At 40.4% G+C, this 21,187-nt stretch overlaps 1 protein-coding gene across 2 annotated transcripts in view; it reads left to right on the top strand.

The window, feature by feature from the left end:
* Nucleotides 1-1,395: 1,395 nt before the first annotated feature.
* The window catches only part of aatkb (apoptosis-associated tyrosine kinase b), a 72,068-nt gene continuing 52,276 nt past the window's right edge, over nt 1,396-21,187 (top strand). Inside the window, exon 1 of one of the 2 annotated variants that reach the window (XM_084936993.1) lies at nt 1,396-2,039. In XM_084936993.1, coding sequence (XP_084793119.1) covers nt 1,961-2,039 — 79 coding nt within the window. In that variant the 5' untranslated portion in view covers nt 1,396-1,960. Of the gene's footprint in view, nt 2,040-4,416; nt 4,594-21,187 lie in introns of those variants that run through there. The other variant, XM_084936994.1, reaches the window with a different exon arrangement.

Below are 21,187 nucleotides of genomic sequence, written 5' to 3'. Positions count from 1 at the left end.
AATCTGATCAGTGAGGAAACCCACAGACAGCTGAAAGGGCAACAAGAGGGAAATAAAATGCAGGCTTTTAGAAATGAGCATTTGTTGAGATGTATTTCTCCTTTAATCAGGCCCCTTAATGTCTCAAGACTTCATCATCCCAACAGAGCACTTTGCTCTCACACTGCAGCCTTACCTGAGTTTCTAAAAGTAGAATGACAGGCCGAGGCTTCAGGTCTGGATTCAGGAGAGGCACAAACTCTGGATCAGGTGAGCGTGTTGTGCTGCTATAGTCTCAAGCTGTTCGGTAACATGCACTCATGCACTGAGTACTTGTGTTTTGTCTTCCTTTACTCCCTTTCCTCTTCTTATTTCCCCTCACCATCTAGCTAGCCCCTGTTGGAGGCCTCTTCCTGTTCAGGGAGCTCTTTCTTCCCACTGTTGTCAAGTGTTTTCTCATAGGAGATCATCTGATTTTTATATTTTCTCTAACAGTCTTTACCTTACTATACAGAGCACCTTGAGGTGAGTGTTGTTGTGAACATGTATAGTTTTGAATGAAACTGAATTGAATTTGTCACCCAGAAACATGCTTACTTACACAGCACTGATGATTTTTGCGTTGCTCTCTGTGTTTCTGGCACTTCAAGTAGGGATATTCACCAGGACTAGATATCTATTAATAATAAACTATATATTGCATAACAATTCATCCATGCAACAAAGAGCAGGGTGCACAGCTACAGTGATAGAAAACCTAACAGAGAGTTTGTGTTTGTGCTTTGAGCCATTATATTTATCCCTTTTCTTTCTTTGGCAGCTCAGCCTGTGACATCTCTGTGGCCCAGCGTGGGTGAAGCATTACAATCATAGTAAGGATGTAAGATACACAAGGAAAAAAAAGTTAACTCCCTCTGGTGCAAGGAATCCAATCTGATGAGAGGAGAGGAGGATGGGGGGATTGGCTGAGGCTGAATGCTGTGGGGTGGGGGGAGGGGGCCTCATCCAACATGTATGAACAGCAGGATTAGAGCGGGGATAGTCCTGAGAGCCAAGTCCTGCTGTGTGCCTTTCTCCTGCATTACATCACAGCCTGTTCATGGGAGATTTTCTAAATGGCTATCATTTTACTCATCCAGGGAAAGACACTGCTGCGGGCTCTGTTTCTACAAGCATAACACAAATATAGTAACACCATAGAAGAAAAAATAGAAATGAAGGTGCGGCCTTTACGTCAGTAATGGCAAATTGTCTTTTTAGCAGGAAAAACAAATGTTTCTCGCTGCTAATCTTTCACTTCAGTACTGTATATGTCAGTCAGCTGAACTTGCTCAAGCAGCACAGTAGCCTATCCACAGTCTCCCTAGCCCACCTCCCCCCTTTTTGCAGACAGGGCGCAAAAACGCTCCATAAATTCTCTTTGGGTGCATTACCGAGCAAGATGGCGCTCTCGCTGTCAGCACCTCGGATAGCTCCGGCAGCTCTGACAGAAAACTGAACGTTTGTCCCGTTTTTATTTATTTTGCAGAGGTGTCATTGTGTGAGATGTTCGCTGGGAGCTCTCAGGTGATGTGAACGGCATCCAGGTGTCGGGAAACTGAGCAGCCAAAAAAGAAAGAAGAAAAGAAAAGGAGAGCCACAATCCACAAATCAGGATCAAGTTAACAGTACTTTTGCAGAGGTGAAGGAAAAACTAGATTTTGGAGGTCGGGAGAATTTTTATTATTATTTTCTTTTTTAAATTTTTTTTAAACCCTCAGATTGTGGTGACTTTATATTGAAGGAGGACTGCGTCTCTGCCCGCATCTGTCTTAAATCACACTGATAAGAGGAGGAATGGAGGGGCGCGTTGAGAAATGGCATGGGTCCGCTTCGGAAGGGAGAAATGAAGCCATGCTCGAGAAATAGTGTCGCCTAATTTGCTTTCCTCCGAGTCCTGCATTTGCTTTCTCTTTCGGTCATTGCCACGCCGGCTGTGAAGATGCTGGCTCTCCTGATGATGATGATGTCTTCAGGGTTTTTCAGCCCCGGCTTTGCTCTCAGCTCCCATTTCAGCTCAGGTGAGCCGACGCAGACACTGTGCTTTTATTTAAGAATGCTCCTTAAAGCACTGACAAAGCGAGCACATGTTATCATTGCTGAATGCACATCATTATATTCTATAGAAACTATGTGATATCCCCACCTGCGATTGTGTGTCCTTGCACTGGGAGGGAAAAAGCGATTTAATGAGAAATTGTGGCTCCAGCGTGTAAACGATGCCTATTTTTAAAACCTCTAGACACACAGCTCTAATATTTGCCTCCATCCAAAACCTCAGGACAGCTGAACAGTTCAAAGGTGCTCTGGGTGGGAAGGTGAAAGGGGGTAGGGAAGTTGAAAGGTGAAAAGCAATTGTGGGAGCTGAGGAGCAGCGGCTTCCTCCTAATTGGAGCAGGGAGAGGAGGAGTAGGCTAGCTGGACTTATCCAATTAATGCTGACAAAGGAGAGGATTATGGGAGACAATGAACGGAGGCAGATTACCTCACATAACGATGAAATAATCAGAAATCACCGGAAACCAAAATGCTTCCTCTTTTATGATTCAGCGTAAGCAACTGCTGGCCTGTCATTTAGGTGGTTTCTATGGCAACCAGGAGGCAGCAATCTGTAGCGTTCCCATTTTTTTTTCTGTCCACCTGTGAATAATACATGAATTTATTCCTACTGTCTACAACAGCACTTTCAGTTTTTGGACCGCTTTTTTGAACATAAAGCCTTCTGTGAGCCATAAGTCTAATGCGCATGTCTGTTGTCTTCCCTTTGCTATTCGCCAAATATGCTTAAGTGCATCCCCGCCGCCTTCCTTGCAGTGGCTACAATGGTTTCATAATGCCCTCCTGCCCTTTTCAAAACACATTATCTGAATTGCATAAATCCCTCTTCCCCCATTCCAACATTTAGCCTCTGCAGCATTCGGTTTGTACCAGGTCACTAAATGAGAAAACAACTCTGTATTGTCAGAGTCCCATTTGCTCAAGAATATGAGTCATGACCTGTTTGTGTGTTGTGCCTATAAAAGTGCTGAATTTAATGCTTATATTTTGAGTTGTCAGTTGTGATGCAAATGCATCTTCCCCATATGGTTTTATAATTTAGAGTGTTATGTTGTATGTATAAAAATGTCTGCTGGAGCTGACCAAGGTGTATCAGACTCTCTCATGTGGGAGCAACATATAGAAACAAAGCTGGCCCAGGAGCCAGAACCCAAAGTAACTACTTTGCAAAGTATATATAGAGAAGTAATGACATTAATTACTCAAAATTTTCAAGAAAAAGAAACCGCTACTGCTTTTGGTTGGGATGCTACTCTTAAAAAGGAGTGAAAACAATGGATAGTTAGAAATGTTTCTACAGTAGATGTAGGCAGGTGGTTTGAATCATAGAGATGTAAAAAATATTTTTTGTTTAGCTGCAGAAACTCTACATTTCTAAGTTCTCCACAATTAAAATTGCACTTATCCCAGACTATTTATCATGTGTATTGTAGTGTATACACAATATATTGTATTTGACTTGGACCTGTGCTGTCAGCTTCTTTTAAAAGAAAATCTTGGCAATAGGTGAATTTGATTGGCCTTAAATGTAAATAATTGCAAATCGGGTTACTGCTCTAGTGTACCTTGTATCAGTTTGAGCTGCATTTATGTGGCACATGGATTAAAATGAGTTTGACATCCCTTCTCTAACATAATGTCAAAGGAAAACTGAGAGATTTTTCAACCTATAGACCAATTTGTCATGTAGATTTGGGAAATGCTGACTCTCAATAGTTTATAGTAAATCTACCTGTCTTTACCTCAGAGGTACAGACTGTATATTAAAGATGGACTCGGCCCGCTGGTTTTAGATTCTGGGTTTTGAAGCATTTTAGCAGCTGCTGTTTTAGGGGGCCTCATCCAATTTTTTATGTCTTGATAGATTAGCTGTTGTGTTCCTTTTTGTTTTTCCTTTTCTTTGCGTAATGTTTCAAATGCAGTTAAAGATGTAGCTTTTTTTTTAAATAAGGGAAAAATCAAGAGTAAATCAGCATGTACGATTAATAGAGTCTTAACAGTTTTAAACCAAAACCATACATTGTCAGTTCCTAACCAAATAAAACAAATTAATTGATCCTTATTGTTTAGGAATGAGGATGGGAGGGTTAGCAAGTGGAGGGTGGCAACTGCAGAAGCTGCCTGATGTAGCTGAGAAATAGAAATGTCAAAGCAAATATGATTATAGAAGGACAAAGTGAAAGAGAGAAGGCTCTCCCTGTGATGACCGTTGTGTAAGAGGGCGGGTACAGGGATGACATCACAGCCCAGTAAAGGCAGGGCTTGATGATGATGGTGTGGGTGATTTTTACTGGCAGCGCTGGCTCGTTTCCCAGGCCCCAGGTTATCCATTTCATATTTCTCAGTGGGCTCTTGGCTACGCATACAGCAGCACGCTCTAATTACATGGACACAAAACAGAAGGGGAAGCAGGACACGGCGTGTTTGAAACCCCCAGCAGACCTTCATCTCTACAGGCTATCACTAAACAACCAGGTCGAGCTGCTGGAGGACGCAGGCAGGGAGCCAGAGGAGCAGGTAAAACCCAGTTGAGAGGGGTTGTTGACTCGAAGATGTATGACAGGAGTTGGTTGAGGAGGGTGTGTGTTGATCTTTGATCTTCACACTGAGGAAAAAACTAGGTTGCATCCAAAAATCAGGGATTAAATGTGATCGAGCAGCTGATGTTAAAGCTTTGATGGAAGGGGAAGCTCAAACTGGTGGCAACCTACAGAAGTGCAAGGTACAAAGCTATGATTATAATTTAAATTCATGCCATTTACAGCAATTGAAAAGCCTCTAAAAGCTTCGTCCTCTGATCTGCACCTTAAAACCTCCTGTTAGGAACAGCTCTCCAATACTCACACTGATGTGAAGAGATGAAAGGACTGTGTGAGTCTTTACAAGCAGAAGCTGCTTTTTTTCCAGTTGTGTTTTCAGTTTCTGCAGAGGAGCTTGTTAAAAAAATCATTTCTGTACTGAAAGACCCGGAGTGTCTTAAGTGAGGCTGCAGCAAACATGCCTCTGATTACTAATAGCTTTTGCACTCAGAGAGAGCTTCTTTGTGTTTGTGCGTGCATGTGTGTGTTCGTCTGAAGAATAATCGCTTCTGATTGCACACAAACTATTTTTCTAGACGGAAACAAACAGCCTCCTATGCACGTGTCTCCACCTCGGTTCAAATTAAGATCCAGCTGTTGTGATTTAAGGTGAATTCCTGTCAAACTCTACTTGTTTTAGAAATTCTTGGGTTGCATTAGACGAAAAGCACAAATGTGCTCTCAGCACTGATACGTTAATAGCTCGATGCAACATAAAGATGCCGTCAGCAACAGCCAGGCTGTTTACCATTGTCTGAACCCTGAATCCTTGAATTTTTACCACGGCGGCTTGTAAACACTGTACATCTGAAATATGTCCAACATATTGTGGACATTGCATTATAACTGCTGAACCTGCTGCACAGTTAAGCTTCTGTACCTTAGAAGACTTTGAAAAAAGAGCACAAAAGGTTAAGATCTGGCAGTCTCTCACTTCTAGAGACAGCGCTGCGTAAGCCAGAGTTTTTAGTTATAGACTATAAGATCTATAAGTCTTTCTCAATAGGCCTGTGCTACAGATCTGCAGGATCTTGGGTTTAGCAATGGAATTTCAGATTTAACCCAGGGTTATTTTAATTATTTATTTATTTATTTTTAGAATTAGGAAGGTGCTCATTTCTTAACAGGCTGCATTCACAATGGTAACAAATGCTGCAGACCTAACTGGCCCCAGAGCAGGTTCAAAATAAGAGACTAGTCATTTAAATGGAAAATGAGATTGTCTGATGTCTCAGTGTTTTTCTCGTAAGAAGAAAAAAGATTTTTAGGACAAGGTCTATTCTTTGCCAGCTTTCCTGCTTCTGCAAACAATTGTAGCCACGTTGCATTATTTTACAAGCCTTAATATGATTCTATAATCCTAAAACATGATTCTAAGCTGTGCGTGTAGCAGGCAGAATGTGGACCCACATGCAAGACTCGGGATGCAGGAACAAATTCAAAAGGCATCTTTAATGCTGTTACCTGCAATAATAAAAAGCATACATGAATAGAGGGCAAGAGCTGGGAAACAAAAGAGTGGAAAACATGGATTCAGAAAACACACACACACCATGAGAGAGGACACAACAACAGACAAGGGGAGACTCAGACAATAAATATACATCGGGTAATAAAGAGAAGAATCAGCCACAAAATACAGCGGGAACAAATCAGGAATAACAGGAAAGGGGAGGTTACACTCAACACAATGCACAAAAGAAAAAGAGACTGCCAAAATAAAACAGGAAATGGAGGAACAGAATCTATCTTCAACAAAACCAAAGGAAGGAACAAAATGCATAAAACAACAAAAACGTCAAATAACAACAGAAGACTAAAGCCTGCTTATAATCCCTTCACAACAACAGATGTGTAATCCACCAAAACTCAAACCCCGGATCCAAGACCCAGGGACCGTGACAAAAGGAAAAGCTTAATTTAAGTAAAACCTTAATTTAATTATAGTCAGATCCTCTCTTGCCTTAAGGATCGGGTAGTGATACAGATAAGTCTGTTAGCTTACACGGCCAGCTTTCTTTTCTGGCATTTATGCAGCACTTCTCCAGCCTTACTGACCACCAAAACCACTTAAAGTGCACAAGGATTCATAACACACACACACACACACACACACACACACACACTGCTGGATGAATGCAGCAGCTCTGTTGAAGTATGGCACGTTTTATTGTTTAACTGCCTCAGAGTTGCTTTTAATTTCTCAAATATTTTCACTCCTCTGCCTCTTTTATGTGAGAACAGTGGGTTGACTTATCACCCTGATCACCAGCTTCTTGTGGAGGTATCTTGGCATGTTGGACTTGCTCTGTGGCTTTTGACCACAGCTGTGCTTGTGTGAGAAACAACACTGCACAAAGTGGACACGACACTGGGTGAGAGAACAAAGAGAGTGCTCCTGTTGGTTGTTGATGGTGTTTGCCTGATGATAATAAAAGTTAAGATGTGTTTGATTTTCTCAGAATGTTAAAATGAAGTTTTATGATCTCTTAATGCCAAAAATTTGAGATGATAGGATGAAATATTTGGAGAAGTTGTTCAAAGTAAGGGCTCCGATAATTCAGTGACTGCAGGAACATCAGGAGCCAAAAGTCTGATGTTTAATGTGCTTTAGTTTTCTCACAAAACAAATTAGAGCAGAACAGAAAGTTAAACATTCATCCCTTTGGATTTGGCCGTGTGTCATACCAGCTGTGTGTAAAAAGAGCTGTGATGATTTTAACGTCTCGTGGCGATTCAAAGGCAAACTCAATGAAATAATAATGAAATGTAATTCTTCATTGATCCTTGTGGGGAAATTCTCTTGTCTTTCTGCATGGTGGCCAGGGTCACCCGTAACACAGCAGCATAATAGACTTGTCAGGGTCCACTTCAGCTTCCTGCCTCTCTGCTGCCATACAGAGATGGTCCAGCATGAGGCTCTGTGTTGGCCAGCAGTGTGATTGCTGCTCTGTAAATGAAGTGGGATTCATCTTAGTTCATGGGTGTGTGGGAGGTGGGACCACCTACTACTGAGCTGAAACCACACTTAATTAAAAAAGTGTCACGTTCCACGCAGAAGCTCTTTTTCCACACAGGAGCACTGCTTTAAAATGACCTCCTGTCGAATATCAGTGTTTCCAAAACCACAGTGACTTTGATTTATATTAGTAGGTATTCAGTGTTTTTTGTAGCTGCCTGACGTTCAGTTTTTATATGCATGGCTGTGTCTATGTGCATCTATGTGTTGGCTCTGTGACAGACTAGTGGTTAGCCCAGGTTGTACTATCCCAGTGAGCATATAGAGCAATACAAGCTGTTTTTTTGCATTGCTTTCAGTCCAGTAGAAGTCAGATTCACAGTTTCAGAAGATGCCCCCACTGATCACTAAGACAATCCAAAGAGCTTTAGCAGCAGTTGGCATGAGGTAGGCACTAACCTTGCTCACAGCAAACAGGCTGATTACAGCTGATTACAGTGATCAGCTTCTCCTTTATTTTGATGTTGGACGACAGGTTGCACACACATCCACCTGCTCTCTCGTTTATATAACAGACTCAACGGTAAAACAGTGCATAAGCCCTAATGATGATGATAATGGATCACTAGAGCTTTAATTTTTACCACAACGGGAGTGTTTCACCTCCTGATCCTCTCATTGATTGTTTCTGTAGATATTTCTACACAGCTGGAGAGTTTTAGATTCATTTCTCCTCTGATTTCAGATGCAGCGGTGCCCTTGAGCAAGGTTTATTATCCTGCGACTTCCATCTTACCCTGTTCTGTGTCTGACTAATGGGATGGATGATGGAGTGTGACACCCATCGCCTCTTTAGATCTCTTCTGTGCTTTCGCTCTAGCTCTGTGCCTGGATCCATGTCTCTGCAGGCCCTGATCAGGTCCACTGAATTTCACAGTTGATCAGAGAGATTCTGGTGTTGTTGACTAAATACACAGCAAGCCCGATGGGTGTTTTGGCCTCAGAGGCAGCTGAAATAAAAGTTATGTTGCCTTCCTGTCATACAGCATGTGGGATGTTTTAGCACTATGGACAGCTCCTGATATGAAAACAAACGAGGCCCTGAGTTGAAGAACAGAAGGAAGTTTTGTTTTTCATTTTTCTGGCCTAAAAACTGAAAGTGCGAATCCATTATTGATCTTGAAAACATCTCCCAGCGAGGCATAATTAGCAAGTCTTCTGGGGTATTTCAGTATTTCAGAGATGACCTATTTGGGAAAGTCCAGTTTAGCCACGGAGCACAAAAGGGAATTTTCAAACTCAATGAACCTTTTTCTTGCAAACAAACATGCGGGCACAAAGTGTCTCGCTCAGCTCTCCCCTCTTATTGGGGCACATGCCCTGGTATTGATCTGTTATGTCCAAGTAAAATTTATGAGTTTTTACAAGCATGTGTATTTGGCATTGGATTTAGACTGATAATGAATGGAAAAAGAAAAATTATATTTAGATGCACAATATTAAAGCAATGCTCCTAACCCAAAATACAAGCTGCAGAGCACATCTTGCCAGCATGTCCATGAATGAAAAATAAACTATACAGTTAAATACTGAAAAAGTGAATCAAGAGGCACTTGTAAACTTCTCAGAATATTTTTTAAAAAAAAGGTTTTAGATTAAATATGTTTCAGCTTAAATAGCTGAATCAGGTCATTAATATTTCAAGTAAACTGAGCAAAAACTGCTACGCAGGTTAGAGAGGAAGCTGGGCTGCTTCATACACATGAACACGCACCAGGCTCCTCATGCTGAAAATTATATATAACACATTTTATACACAGCAAAACAAACAAAAATGCCCACTATTGCCTCAGTACATTTTTTTTTTTTGTCTAGCAACACCCGTGCCATCAACAAAAGGAAATGTGTGCGTTCCTAGAGCCTAAAAATGGGAAACGCATTTCCCTTTTCCAAAAATATTCTGAAAATGTAATTTCTTAATAAAATTCAAATCCTGTGTGCACCGCCATGTTTGCTTGCTCGAGTCCATCTCGCTGATTGTTGCTGGTGCATTGCTGCATTGCTTGGCATATTTTGCTCACCAACTGTCGATTAGCAGAATAGTGTGAAAGTGTTGGCAGGAATGTGGCTGCATGCACATTTGGGCCTCCCATCAATGTGCTAATAGAGCAAGAGTGAAACCAAATGGGACCAACTGCTCAAAATATTATTCTAAAGAACTGCTGTGGTCAAAAGAGACATTCATGTTAAGAATGCATACAAATGATAAACCTTGTATTGAAAATTACAAGCATGTTATTACTTAATGCATCGCTCCAACCTCTAGGCTGTGGCTATAATCGCACCTCCAAGTTTTCCCAGTGCTTTTATTCTGAAAAGGAGCAACAATGTGGTCTAACAGGCAGCCATCTCTGGAGTGCCGCTGTAGTTACGGTTGAGCCTGTGCACATCAGGATTAAAAAAACAAGTCTAAAAAAGCCATTTGTCCTCCGGATGAAACCATGCTGTCTATTATTTCTTTTATGACTTTGTCTGTCTGTGCAATCATGAGTGTACTGCAGGAATAATTCCATTTCCTAGTCTCTTTTTAGCCTCTCAGTCGTGGCATTAATGGCAAATTGACTTGCTATAAAGTGAAACATCCAGTTATCGTCTTTGCCTTGTTTAGTCTGTTTGCACAAGAGAGGCTGATCACTACACTACACAGTCAGCACATGAATGGAGCCCTACACTGACTGATTGGAGACTTTTTGCAGATTCAATCAATACACGACGATGCTGATTGCTTTTAATCCTCGTCTTGTCTGCCGCTTTATGTAGTTTCCTTTATCTTCCTCAAGCCTTTCTTCTTAATGTCTGTCTGTACCCACATCTCTAAATCTATCAATCTCCTCCTCTCTATGAATTGTTTAATGGAAGCCCTCACAGTCCGCGCAGTATCACAGCAGGTAGCTAAGCTAGTTATTTAGAAGGATTTGTCATTGGCCAAGCTTAGCTGGCTGAGCAATGGGGTGACTGGTTTTCAGACTCCAAGTGCATCCTAATGCAGAGAGAGATGGAGAGGGTGTCAGCAGAGGAATAAACATGAGACAGAAAGATGAAATCAGCATGTCAGTGAAAGAACTGGGCAGACTGCGATACAGATGTAAAGCTCTGTGTCGGTCAGGACACCTAATGTGTTACTGTGGTTTTAATCACTATAGGTGGCTGGTAAATGTCTTACATTGAAATGCAGATAATTCAAAGAGCCATAACAACTACGCTATGTCACAGCGCACAGCGCACAGTGCTGCAGGGACGGCATTTCTGTAGGTCAAACTGGAATTTAGAAAAATTGGATTTTAGACGTGTGGTTGAGGCAGACAATGTTGATACAATAGTGTTGACAAGCTGAATTATTCTTTTTAAGCATCAATTTTCTAACAGAGAGAGAGAATTCAATTTATTTTATTTCATAGATTAAAATGTGAAAATGTCTTAAGCTGCAGTTAACCACAGAAATGTATTTTAGGCATCATCTAAAAGTTATTTCACAATTTACACTCTTAAAATTATGAAAGCCTTGTTTCCCTAAGTCACTGCAGTAGAATTCCTTCTTCTGAATCACAAGGGCAATTATTATTATTACTATTAGACAGCAAAATAGCCTTTTCATGCTTATTTATCTTAATTACTTGCTTTTATGCTGGTGATCATGTATTTTATTTGTAAACCAACTGGTCTTATAAAGTGCTTTTCAGCTCTCAGGGCATTTTCTACAACACGCCATTTTTTACTCACATGTTCATGCAAACACTTGTTTCTATGTCAAAGTGTGTTCTATCTATTATTCTACTCCAGTGAACACACTGGATACTTTGGCAGACTGAAGCAACCAGACCGCCCGCTCTACCTCCTGAGCCACCTGGTTATCACTTAGATTGCCATGGTTACTATTTTATAAGAGCCCAATTTGCCAACAACTTTTCCCAAACATAACAGTTCATTTTATGGCGTAAATCTAACCAAGCACCTCTTAGTACCTAAATTGAACCAGAGAGTGAAAGTAAATGTAAAATGCAAGCAAATGAGGATACAACTAGTACACTCAAAACACACAGAGTTACTAAACAACTGCTTTAAGATCTCTTGCTTTGTTTGTGTAGTAAGCAGAGATGGGCAGTAACGCGTTACTGTAATCTGATTACTTTTCTCAAGTAACGAGTAAAGTAAGGGATTACTATTGCAAAAACAGTAATTAGATTACCGTTACTTTCCCGTAGGAACGCTGCGTTACTGCGTTACTAAAACCGTGATTTTTTTTTTGCGAGAATGTCTCATGACAGTGACGTAAGCGAGTGCGACGTTCGTGACAACAGCTGTGTGCAGATCAACAATGGATCATATATCGAGTGCGGAGAGAGTATGAGCGTGCAGCGTTTAAAGCGTGGAAGTACTGACCTTACTTTGAGTTTGATTCCATAAAAAGTGACAAAAACATTAGCGTCCGTTGTGCGTGGGAAGAAAACTTCTTTTTACAGCGAAAAAAACCCTAAACAAGCACCGAGTGCGCTATGACGTAATGGGAAATTCACAGAGAAACTCGCGGATTCTTCCACTGACCGCTGCGGCACACCTGCACCAGGGTAAACCTCCGCCTGCTTTACAGGTGAAAATAGAGCAACAGGACCGCTAGTCTGTGACTTTATTTATTTTCTGCTGTGTTTTACTTGCATCTATTTGAAAGACTGAGTGTAAACACAAAAAATATTTTATTTTATGTGCTGGAATGTGCAGAAAATAGGTTTAAATGTTAAACAAATTTCTTCAAGTCAGAGAATGGTGCATATAATTTAATTTTTGCTTGATGCATAAAGTTAAAAGATTAAAACGGATAAAACAAGTTTTAAAAAGAGACTTTTCCATTTGATTACATTTTGTATGATGGATTATGCAGAAAAAGTAGAATTGGGCTGAAAGATCAGCTGAAAGACTTCATCACCTATTCAGGTTGTAAATCGTGTTTTTAAAAAGTAACTAAGTAACTAAGTAATTAATTACTTTTGAAAATAAGTAATCAGTAAAGTAACGGGATTACTTTTTTGGGGAAGTCATCAGTAATTAGTTACTGATTACTTTTTTCAAGTAACTTGACCAACACTGGTAGTAAGTAAAACAGTCAAACAAACCGATCGTTTTACAGTCAAAATAGTTATAAACCAAACCCAAGAGAAGAAAATGAAAAAACAAGAAAGGAAAATGGTTGAAGTCCTTTTGTTTCATGTGGACATTTTCAAACGACAAAGTTGCTGGTTTGTCCGTTTCAGGGTGAAGGTTGTTCTGTTGTCTGTGTCCTTCTAACATGGCTGCCATGGAGAAAAAGAAAACAATGTCAGTGACCAGTTGTTCACAAAGCCTTTATTGCTGCACAGATCAGAGGATCATTAGCTGACCTGAGCACCAGGCTCCTCATCAATTCTTTTCAAGGCACCGTTGAAACCACCCACACGCTTTCTGTTGTAATTAAGACTTCTGTTAATGAACCTTATCAGTTATAATTTTGTGACACCAGGCTTGTACCATGCCACAGCTATTTAGGATGCACACACAATGTGTGCAGGTAACACACTCGTTTGTGCTCCACGCTTCGGATGTGGCCAGGTGTTGAAACAGAAGCAGTCAACAGGAAAATGACACAACTCCTTTGTCTTTCTGTCCCTTGTTGTTCCATTTCGAGCTCCGCAGCTCTTCATCAAACGAGACAGAAAAACAATCGCAGTAAAAATAAAGAAAGGAAGCAGATAGGTGAAAAATTAAAGCAAAAAACCAACATAGAGCTCTCTTTGTAAGACAAAGATAGATGCCTTATGTAAGACCACAGAAATAATGACTGTAAACTTTAAAGTTTAATGAAACGGTCCACTTAAAATCATCTGACGTCTTCTTGAGAGATGCAGTTTCTGATTATCTTTGCAAATATGTAACCTTAAAAACATTTAAGTGAGGTTGAGGTAATTATGTCTCCTTTCCAATATCTGCATACCGGCCTGCCCTTTGTCACAGCAGGCCATCCTGTGTGTGCTGCCTGAGACACAAAACTAGAGAAGGAAACATCTGTAAAGCACTTTCTGCAGTATCAACCTCAGATGCAGTGAGAGCAGAAACCACAAATGAGTGAATCATCCATTTTACCAACTCCATAGCATCCTTCATCTTATCTTTATAGCTGCATGATGCTCTTCAGGGAATTTAGTGAGTAAAAAACTGATATGGGATATGCCCATACCAGAAATCACATATGATTTATTCTCCTTGTTGTGCATGAGTCAGCTTTTTCATTGCCTAGAGGGACTTTTTTTTAAAAAGGACTTGTGCTACAGACACTAGCGTCTTTCTTATCAGGAGGAATCAGTATCAGTTAAAATAATACAAATCTAAGTTACAGGCCATCATTCATTTGTCCTAAACAGTTATCAAAGCATAAAAGTACTCAAGCAGATCACATTTTGGCCCCAGCTGAATTGGTTTACCTTAAAAACATGTAAGTGAGGTTGAGGTTATTTAGTCTCCCTCCTAATCTGTAAACCATCCTATCCAGGGAGAGAAACCTGCAACCTGTTACCAGATTAGCTTATTATTGCATCACACGTTCCTCTTAATTTTCATATTGAAACATAATCAGCCTTTTATGGTGTTACAGCACTACTGTGGTGAATATTTGGTGCACATGCATACTTTTTAGAGTTTATGAAATAATTTGGTTCACAGCAGGTTTTCAGGTTTGACCCAAACAACTAGTGGTGCCTCACACAGCACCTAGAATTCTTTATAATCTTCAGAAAATATAGTATGTAAATGAGCCCTTATCAAAAATACCTAAAGATGTTACTTTACAACAACAGATTATTAATAAAATTAAAAATAAATGTCTGTGGGAGAATTTTGAAATACAGGGTCATTAAAAAGCTTTTTAGCTAGAGGTTCATGACCATTTCATCTGTATGATGGCAGGCCTGTCTCTCTGCTCATAGCAAAGGTGGCTCTGAGCAGAGAGATGGGGCTATTAATTTATTCATAAAGTGAATTAGCACACTGACATGAGCCACTAATGAAACTGCACACATGTGTAGTAGAGGTACCACTTACAAAAAAAACCCTCAACCCAACAACAACTTAATTTCGGTTCAAAGTTCAAAAGTATTGAAGCAGTTTTGATTAGATTGATATGGTTTGTATGAGATTTGATTATATATGTGCAGTTTTTGTGTCCCTGTGAGCACTGAGTGCCACAGGATGAGTCTTATAACCCTGAAATAAGTTGCCTTGCATTAATTAGACTCATGTAATAAAGTCGGTGGCTAAAATGAGCTTCAGACACTTCTACATTGTGTCTTACAATATAAATAAGTTGATAGCATCCATCCATTCTCTTCCACTTATCCAATTCAGAGTCATGGGTGGGCTGGAGCCTATCCCATAGGGCGAGGTACACCCGGGACAGGTCTGCCACAGGGCTAACATGAAGAAACAGACAACTGTTCAGACTTAAATCCAAACCTATGGCCAGTTTATCACCAGTTAACCAAACACAGTAACTGCATATCTTTAGACATGGAAGCTGATACCCCACTCATGGACTCTGGAAATGCCCCAGAGGAGGCAGTTGTCAGGATTTATCCAGAGCTGTTATTCAGCATCATGCTGACCAGAGGAGCTTATTCTTTGGAAAATCAAAAGCAGGTTTAGTTCATTTATAGTTAGCCTTTTACTTCAATTTAACCTTCAAATGCTGGCTTGTCATTAAGGGAAACACAGATTGTGTAACTACCTACAAAACAAAGTAATCCCTGCAAGGCCATAGAAAGTAATATTGGCGCTCTCTGCCATTCTTTTAGTCTTAAAATGACCAAATAACTGTCTGAAGGCATTTCAAAGATTGCTTCTGAGTGATAAGACTTCCTTCTCAAAGGACTTTTGATGTAGTTAAACCACTGAGCAGCAAAAAAGCCTGCTTCACTCCACGTGTGAGACCTGCTCTAGAACATGGAGGACTTATTTATGTCATTTTGTTCTTCCTGAAGGGTCCACTTTGACACATGGTAGGTCTGCATGGCAGTTGACCTGTGAGGTCAGCGCCACTGACCACCCACACAGCCTTTTAAACCGCCATCTGCATCAGTAGTTGTTAGACTGCAGATACTCCATCAAACCATCTCCATGGAAACACATCTTCCTGGCTCAGCACTGCCATTCATCACAGGTTAATTCAGCGTTTTCAGAGCCCTTTTTACCAATCAGCATCTGAGAAAGAATAAAAAGTCTCTCTCTCTCTTTTCTCTCTATCTATAAATCTGTATCTGCTTGCTCTCTCGCTCACATTTGCTCCTGAGTAGTTTGCACGTGAGCCGACAGCCGCCACACGTGAAGGCGTCGCGCTTGGAGGAGTTTGGCTGTTCATGTTATGATAAGGAGTGACAATGAGGAGTGAAGGATGCTAATTTACATATACATTCATTACACATTCAGAAAGCATCCGAGCGGTGGCAGTAAGCTTGTCTGTACACATATAGAGTATTATTTTCAACGTGAATAGAGACTAAAAGAAAAAGAGCATCTGTGTAGTTGCTGCGTGGGTGGATGTTTTAGCGTTCGCATTTTGTGTGACAGCATTTGCGCCAATTCATGGTGTTTTGGCCGTTGCCCCTTCCTCTTCTCAGTCACAGATGAGCTCATCCAATATTTAGAACATCAGCGACTTCAGTGTGGATCAGTATTCCCTGATCGCAGCCACGCATGGCCGAGTCTGGAGCCAGCAGTCCCTGAGATACACGGCACACCTTTGATTTCATTTTCCTCTTTCACTTTACCCCAGTAGTGGTAAGATAAGCTGAAAACAATGCAAAGGAATAAAGAGAAGACAATGGCAGGTAGAGGAGAGGAAAAAGAAGCGGTTCAGAGAAATGTAAGTAATGAGTGAGGACCGAGCGAGCCATGAATTGGAAAGTGCCTGCATCAGCTACAGATGAGTCATTCCTCAGCAAAAACTGAAGTCTGAGTCTATTGTCTAGTCTATGTTGAGTTACTATAGAATGAATGGGAGGCTATTTCAATAAATCAATAGGTAACTATAATAAATTTATTAATTTCTGTATTTCATAGTGAAATCATAGTGAAACTTTGTACTTTTGAATGTGATAATATCAAATGCAGCTATAAAAAAGTAACGACCCAGCTCGTTTCTTCCCATTCACGGCTCATTAAATAACATCAGGATGTCAGAGGCACTGTTGTCACTGCCCAGACACACTGGGTTATAGCAATAACGAGACGAGTTCCTGACACACAAGGTTAATGTTGTGAGGCCTGATTTATTTGTTCATTTTACTCAGATTCAGTCTTTTCAAAAGGCAACCAATTATTTTTCAGCACCTCGACCTACGTCGAGAAGACTTCAGGGCCTACTCTTAAGTAATGAGTAAACATGAATTTTCAATTCAATTAAATTTCCTTCAATTCAATTCAGTTCAATTTAAATAGTGCCAAGTTACAACAACTGTTGCCACTGTTGCCAGGTGCTTCCCTATGAAGAAGCACCTGGCAACAGTGGGAAGGAAAAACTCCCTTTTAACAGGAAAATACCTCCCACAGATCCAGGCTCAGTAAGGGGCAGCCATCTGCCATGACGGGGGTGAAGGAAGAAAGATGGCACGACATATGTAGAGAGGCAGAAAGTAAAAGTAAGAAATGATTAAATGCAGTGTTGTATAAACACAGTGAGTGAAAAAGAACACATTTCATGCCATGATAAGGACTGATGGAGATAAACATATGTCTTTATCTGACATGAAAGGTTTTTACACCCTGGGATGAGAACACGTTGAATGATTAAGTTGTTTTGAGGCACCTGCAGGATTTAAATTGAATACTATAAAGTGACATGAATAAAAAGCTTACAATGTGTGTGAAATATGGTTGAAGTGCCATGCAGTTTATACTCAAACCATTAATACCACAAAATGGCTGCAATAAAGTTCCAACAAACCACAGAGAGACAAAAATATTCAAAAACAAATCCAAAATGAACAAAAGAAATTTAAAGAGACCACAGAGGCACAATTAAAGGGATGCAAAGGCACCAGAGCCATTGTTTATTAAGGATGTGTGGTTACTAGTTTGTGCTGCTCAGCCCTCAGTGGTGGTTTAGATCAGGAACAAGTTACATGAAGAAAGTCAATTCTGTCTCACAGATATTTATGAACTACCCCTCACCTAATTATTTATTCATAGTTTCGCTCCGTCTCCAAGTAACTCATCATTATCTGCTGTACTTGATTCTGTGTTATTCATGCACTTCTCCTTGGTGATGTGATAATTGGGAACTTTTTATTCTGATCTGCCCCTCAGTAACTCGTCAGTTATTATTATTTTTTGCACCATGTAATGATATCTCAAGTAAAAGGAATAAAGTAACCACTGCCTGACATGTGACAGAACTCGTCCTGATTAGAGACCTGTACGTACGCTATATTATTCACTGCCCCATGCTCTTCACATGGATATGAACTTGAACAACATCCCATTGTTAATCCACAGGGTTTGGCCAACATCCACGTGTGATGTTGGCCAATTCTTTGTGGCTATAATAGCTTCATCTCCTCTGCTTTCCACGAGGGTTAGGACTGTTTATGGGAATTTTTGACCATTCTTCCAGAAGCACATTTGTAAAGTCAGACACTGATGTTGGATGAGAAGGTCTGGTGCATAGTATCCGCTCTAATTCATCCGTTCTATCAGATGGAAAACAAGACTTCAACACCAAACTGGCTCATCCATGGCTCATCTTTATGGACCTTGCTCTGCATAGTGGTGCAGTCATGTTGGGAAAAGAAGAGGTCGGCTCCAAACTGTTCCCACAAAGTTGGGAGCATTAAGTTGTCCAAAATGCAGCATTAAGAGTTCCTTACACTAGAACTAAGAAGACGAGACTAACTCCTGAAAACAACTCCACACCGTAATCCCCCCCTTCACTTGGATGCAGCTGGTTGCCATGGAAACCCATTCAATGAACCTCTTTATGCACAACTCTTGAGGTAATCTGAAGGCTACATGAAGTTTGGAAATCTGTAGCGATTGATTCTGCAGAAAGTTGGCGATGTATGCTCACTATGCACCTCACCGTCCACTTCCACTTTGCTATAATCTCAATAACAGTTGACTGAGGAATATTTAGTAGTGAGGAGAGTGAACTATTCTTTTACAAACGTTTGTAGAAGCAGTCTGCATACATGGGCACTTGATTTTATATACATGTGGACATGGAAGTGATTGAAACACCTGAATTCAGTGGTTTGGGTAGGTGCCATATGTGTGTCTATTCACACATACACTCACAAGGATGGACAGAGATAGCGGACTTACCTAAAGCCTACAAGTTCAGCTGGTCCTTGTTTCATGTAACTGAGTTATATAAAGCTTCCTCTGCTCTCATAAAATACCATACCTGTTCTTATTCTAGTTCCAAACAGGAAGTTCTAAATCTGGTCCCATCTCTTTGTAAAAGCACTTTAAAGACATAATGTTCCCAGCCATCAACACACTTCACAAGCTGCAACACACTAAAATGAGGCAGCCTGGTATACTAAAAGCATTTCCATGGCAACCATGCTTGGAAACCTGCGCACAACATGGGGGGGGGGGGGCACTTTAGAGCGTGTCCGCTGCCTGTGATCACGCATAATCATGGCAGACGCATATCACAAACCCAGCCTGCATCTCTCATTAATACTTGAAAAGATGCTGCAGTCTGTGAAGAGATGCTCCACAGCCTCTGTGCTCTTTCAAAGTGAAGACACTTGATTAAGTAAAAGGTGCTTTTATGCAGATGTCCAAGAGAGAAGGAGAAAAATGCCACCACATTTAAACACTCCTGATGAATCGGAATTTGCAAGTCAGCTTTTTAATGTCTGCAGTAATGAGTGTCATATATTTAAGTCTTGGATTCAAACCGATTGTTCTTTCCTTTTCTAAGAATTGTAGTTTTCCTGACAGGAATTTCCTCATCTCCACTTTGTGTTTTTAGCCATTTGATTTCACTTTTTGTGTGCTTGCTTGTTGGTTTGCTTGTTTGTTTGACTGATTAAAACAAAGGAAATCTATTTAAGAAATCAGAAAGCTTTACAACTCACGAAACTCGTTCGCATCTTATTACATAACCTTATTAGCATTTGGAACCCGTCCATCCATTTTCCTAATAGCTTATTCAGCTTTAGATTTCTGAGGGTGTTGGAGCCTATCCCAGCTGTCATTTGGAGAGTGTCAGGGTACATGTTGCCAGTCCATCACGGGGCGAACACACAGAGAGGCGGTTTAGGATGACCAGTTAACCCAGTGACTCTCAAACTGTGGAGCATACGCCTACTGCAGGTAAACCAGGTTTAAAAAATAAGAAGTGCAATGAAGCTGAATGAAAATGTTTTGAGGGAAAATAAACAAGCACTTGTGAAGGACTTGTGTTTGACAATGCTGTTCTACTGACCTCTTTTTTCTATTTTTTTCTAGTTAATAATGATCGACGTGTCAGAACAAACAAACAAACACTGAATTAAGTTAAGATGTGTGTCTTTCAAAAACCCCAGAACGACCTTTGACTTTGAGTTGTTTGTTATTACAGCAGGATGAAAACTCAAGATTCCCGTGTTCACAGTGACCAGCCAGGCTAGCACAAGAAAATAACGCACAAAGGCAACGGATGCAGTACAATCTAAACTTGTAAAACCCTAAACTCAAAATTAAAGAAACAAATCAGAAGTGATCAACCTAAACTGAAGTGACATCAGTGCTGTAAATATCACATGCAGTCAAGGCTAAATAGTTTCTATCTATATGGAGGAATTAGCTTCCTGTTGTAAAAGGAAAACATTAAACAGTTAGCGCCATAATAAGTGACAAAAAATGGAAAAATATAATAAAAGAACATGCAAAAGTAATTTTTTCCTCATTGAAATAAAAATGCATCCTGCAGCACAAACTGTATCTTCCCCTGCTCTGCTGCTGCTTTAAAGTTATGAGTCAACTCTTCCAATTTGACTCCTAACGGGCAAAGGGCATTTACGATGAAGTAGCAGCTGTAAAGGGAAGATGACTGTGAAGGAAGTTTGTAATGTACGTCCCATTTAAACATTTAATATAATCCTCTAAAGGAGATACAATTGTGACAGGCTACCCTGTGATGGAGTAGTTCACTGTAGTGTCATCAGGTGGTGCTTCCTTGTGCTGTATTTCCAACAACCACTGGTCTGCAGTACCATACAGTGGCGTCTTTGTGCTTTATTGTTTTTTATTTTACTGACTCAGAGTGGACAGTTACATGGTTATACAAGCTGAAGCACGAATATAGGATAAATGTCAATAACGCTTTTTAAACCGCTTAAAAAAGTCACAACACATATCTGGCATACATTAAGCTTCATTTGGCCACTAAAAACAAATCCTTGTTACTCTTGTTTGGTCTCCACCAAATCCTGAGATAAAAATATCCTCCACCATGACGCTCACTGTTGCAGCTGTTTGGTGTTGAATGCGTAGTTCTTGGTTA

The sequence above is a fragment of the Perissodus microlepis genome, chromosome 8 (genome assembly GCF_051167445.1).
Source record: "Perissodus microlepis isolate ML-2025 ecotype Zambia chromosome 8, ASM5116744v1, whole genome shotgun sequence".
Lineage (NCBI taxonomy): Eukaryota > Metazoa > Chordata > Actinopteri > Cichliformes > Cichlidae > Perissodus > Perissodus microlepis.
The sequence above is the reverse complement of the archived record's forward strand: the minus strand, read 5'-3'. Positions and strand labels throughout refer to the sequence as shown.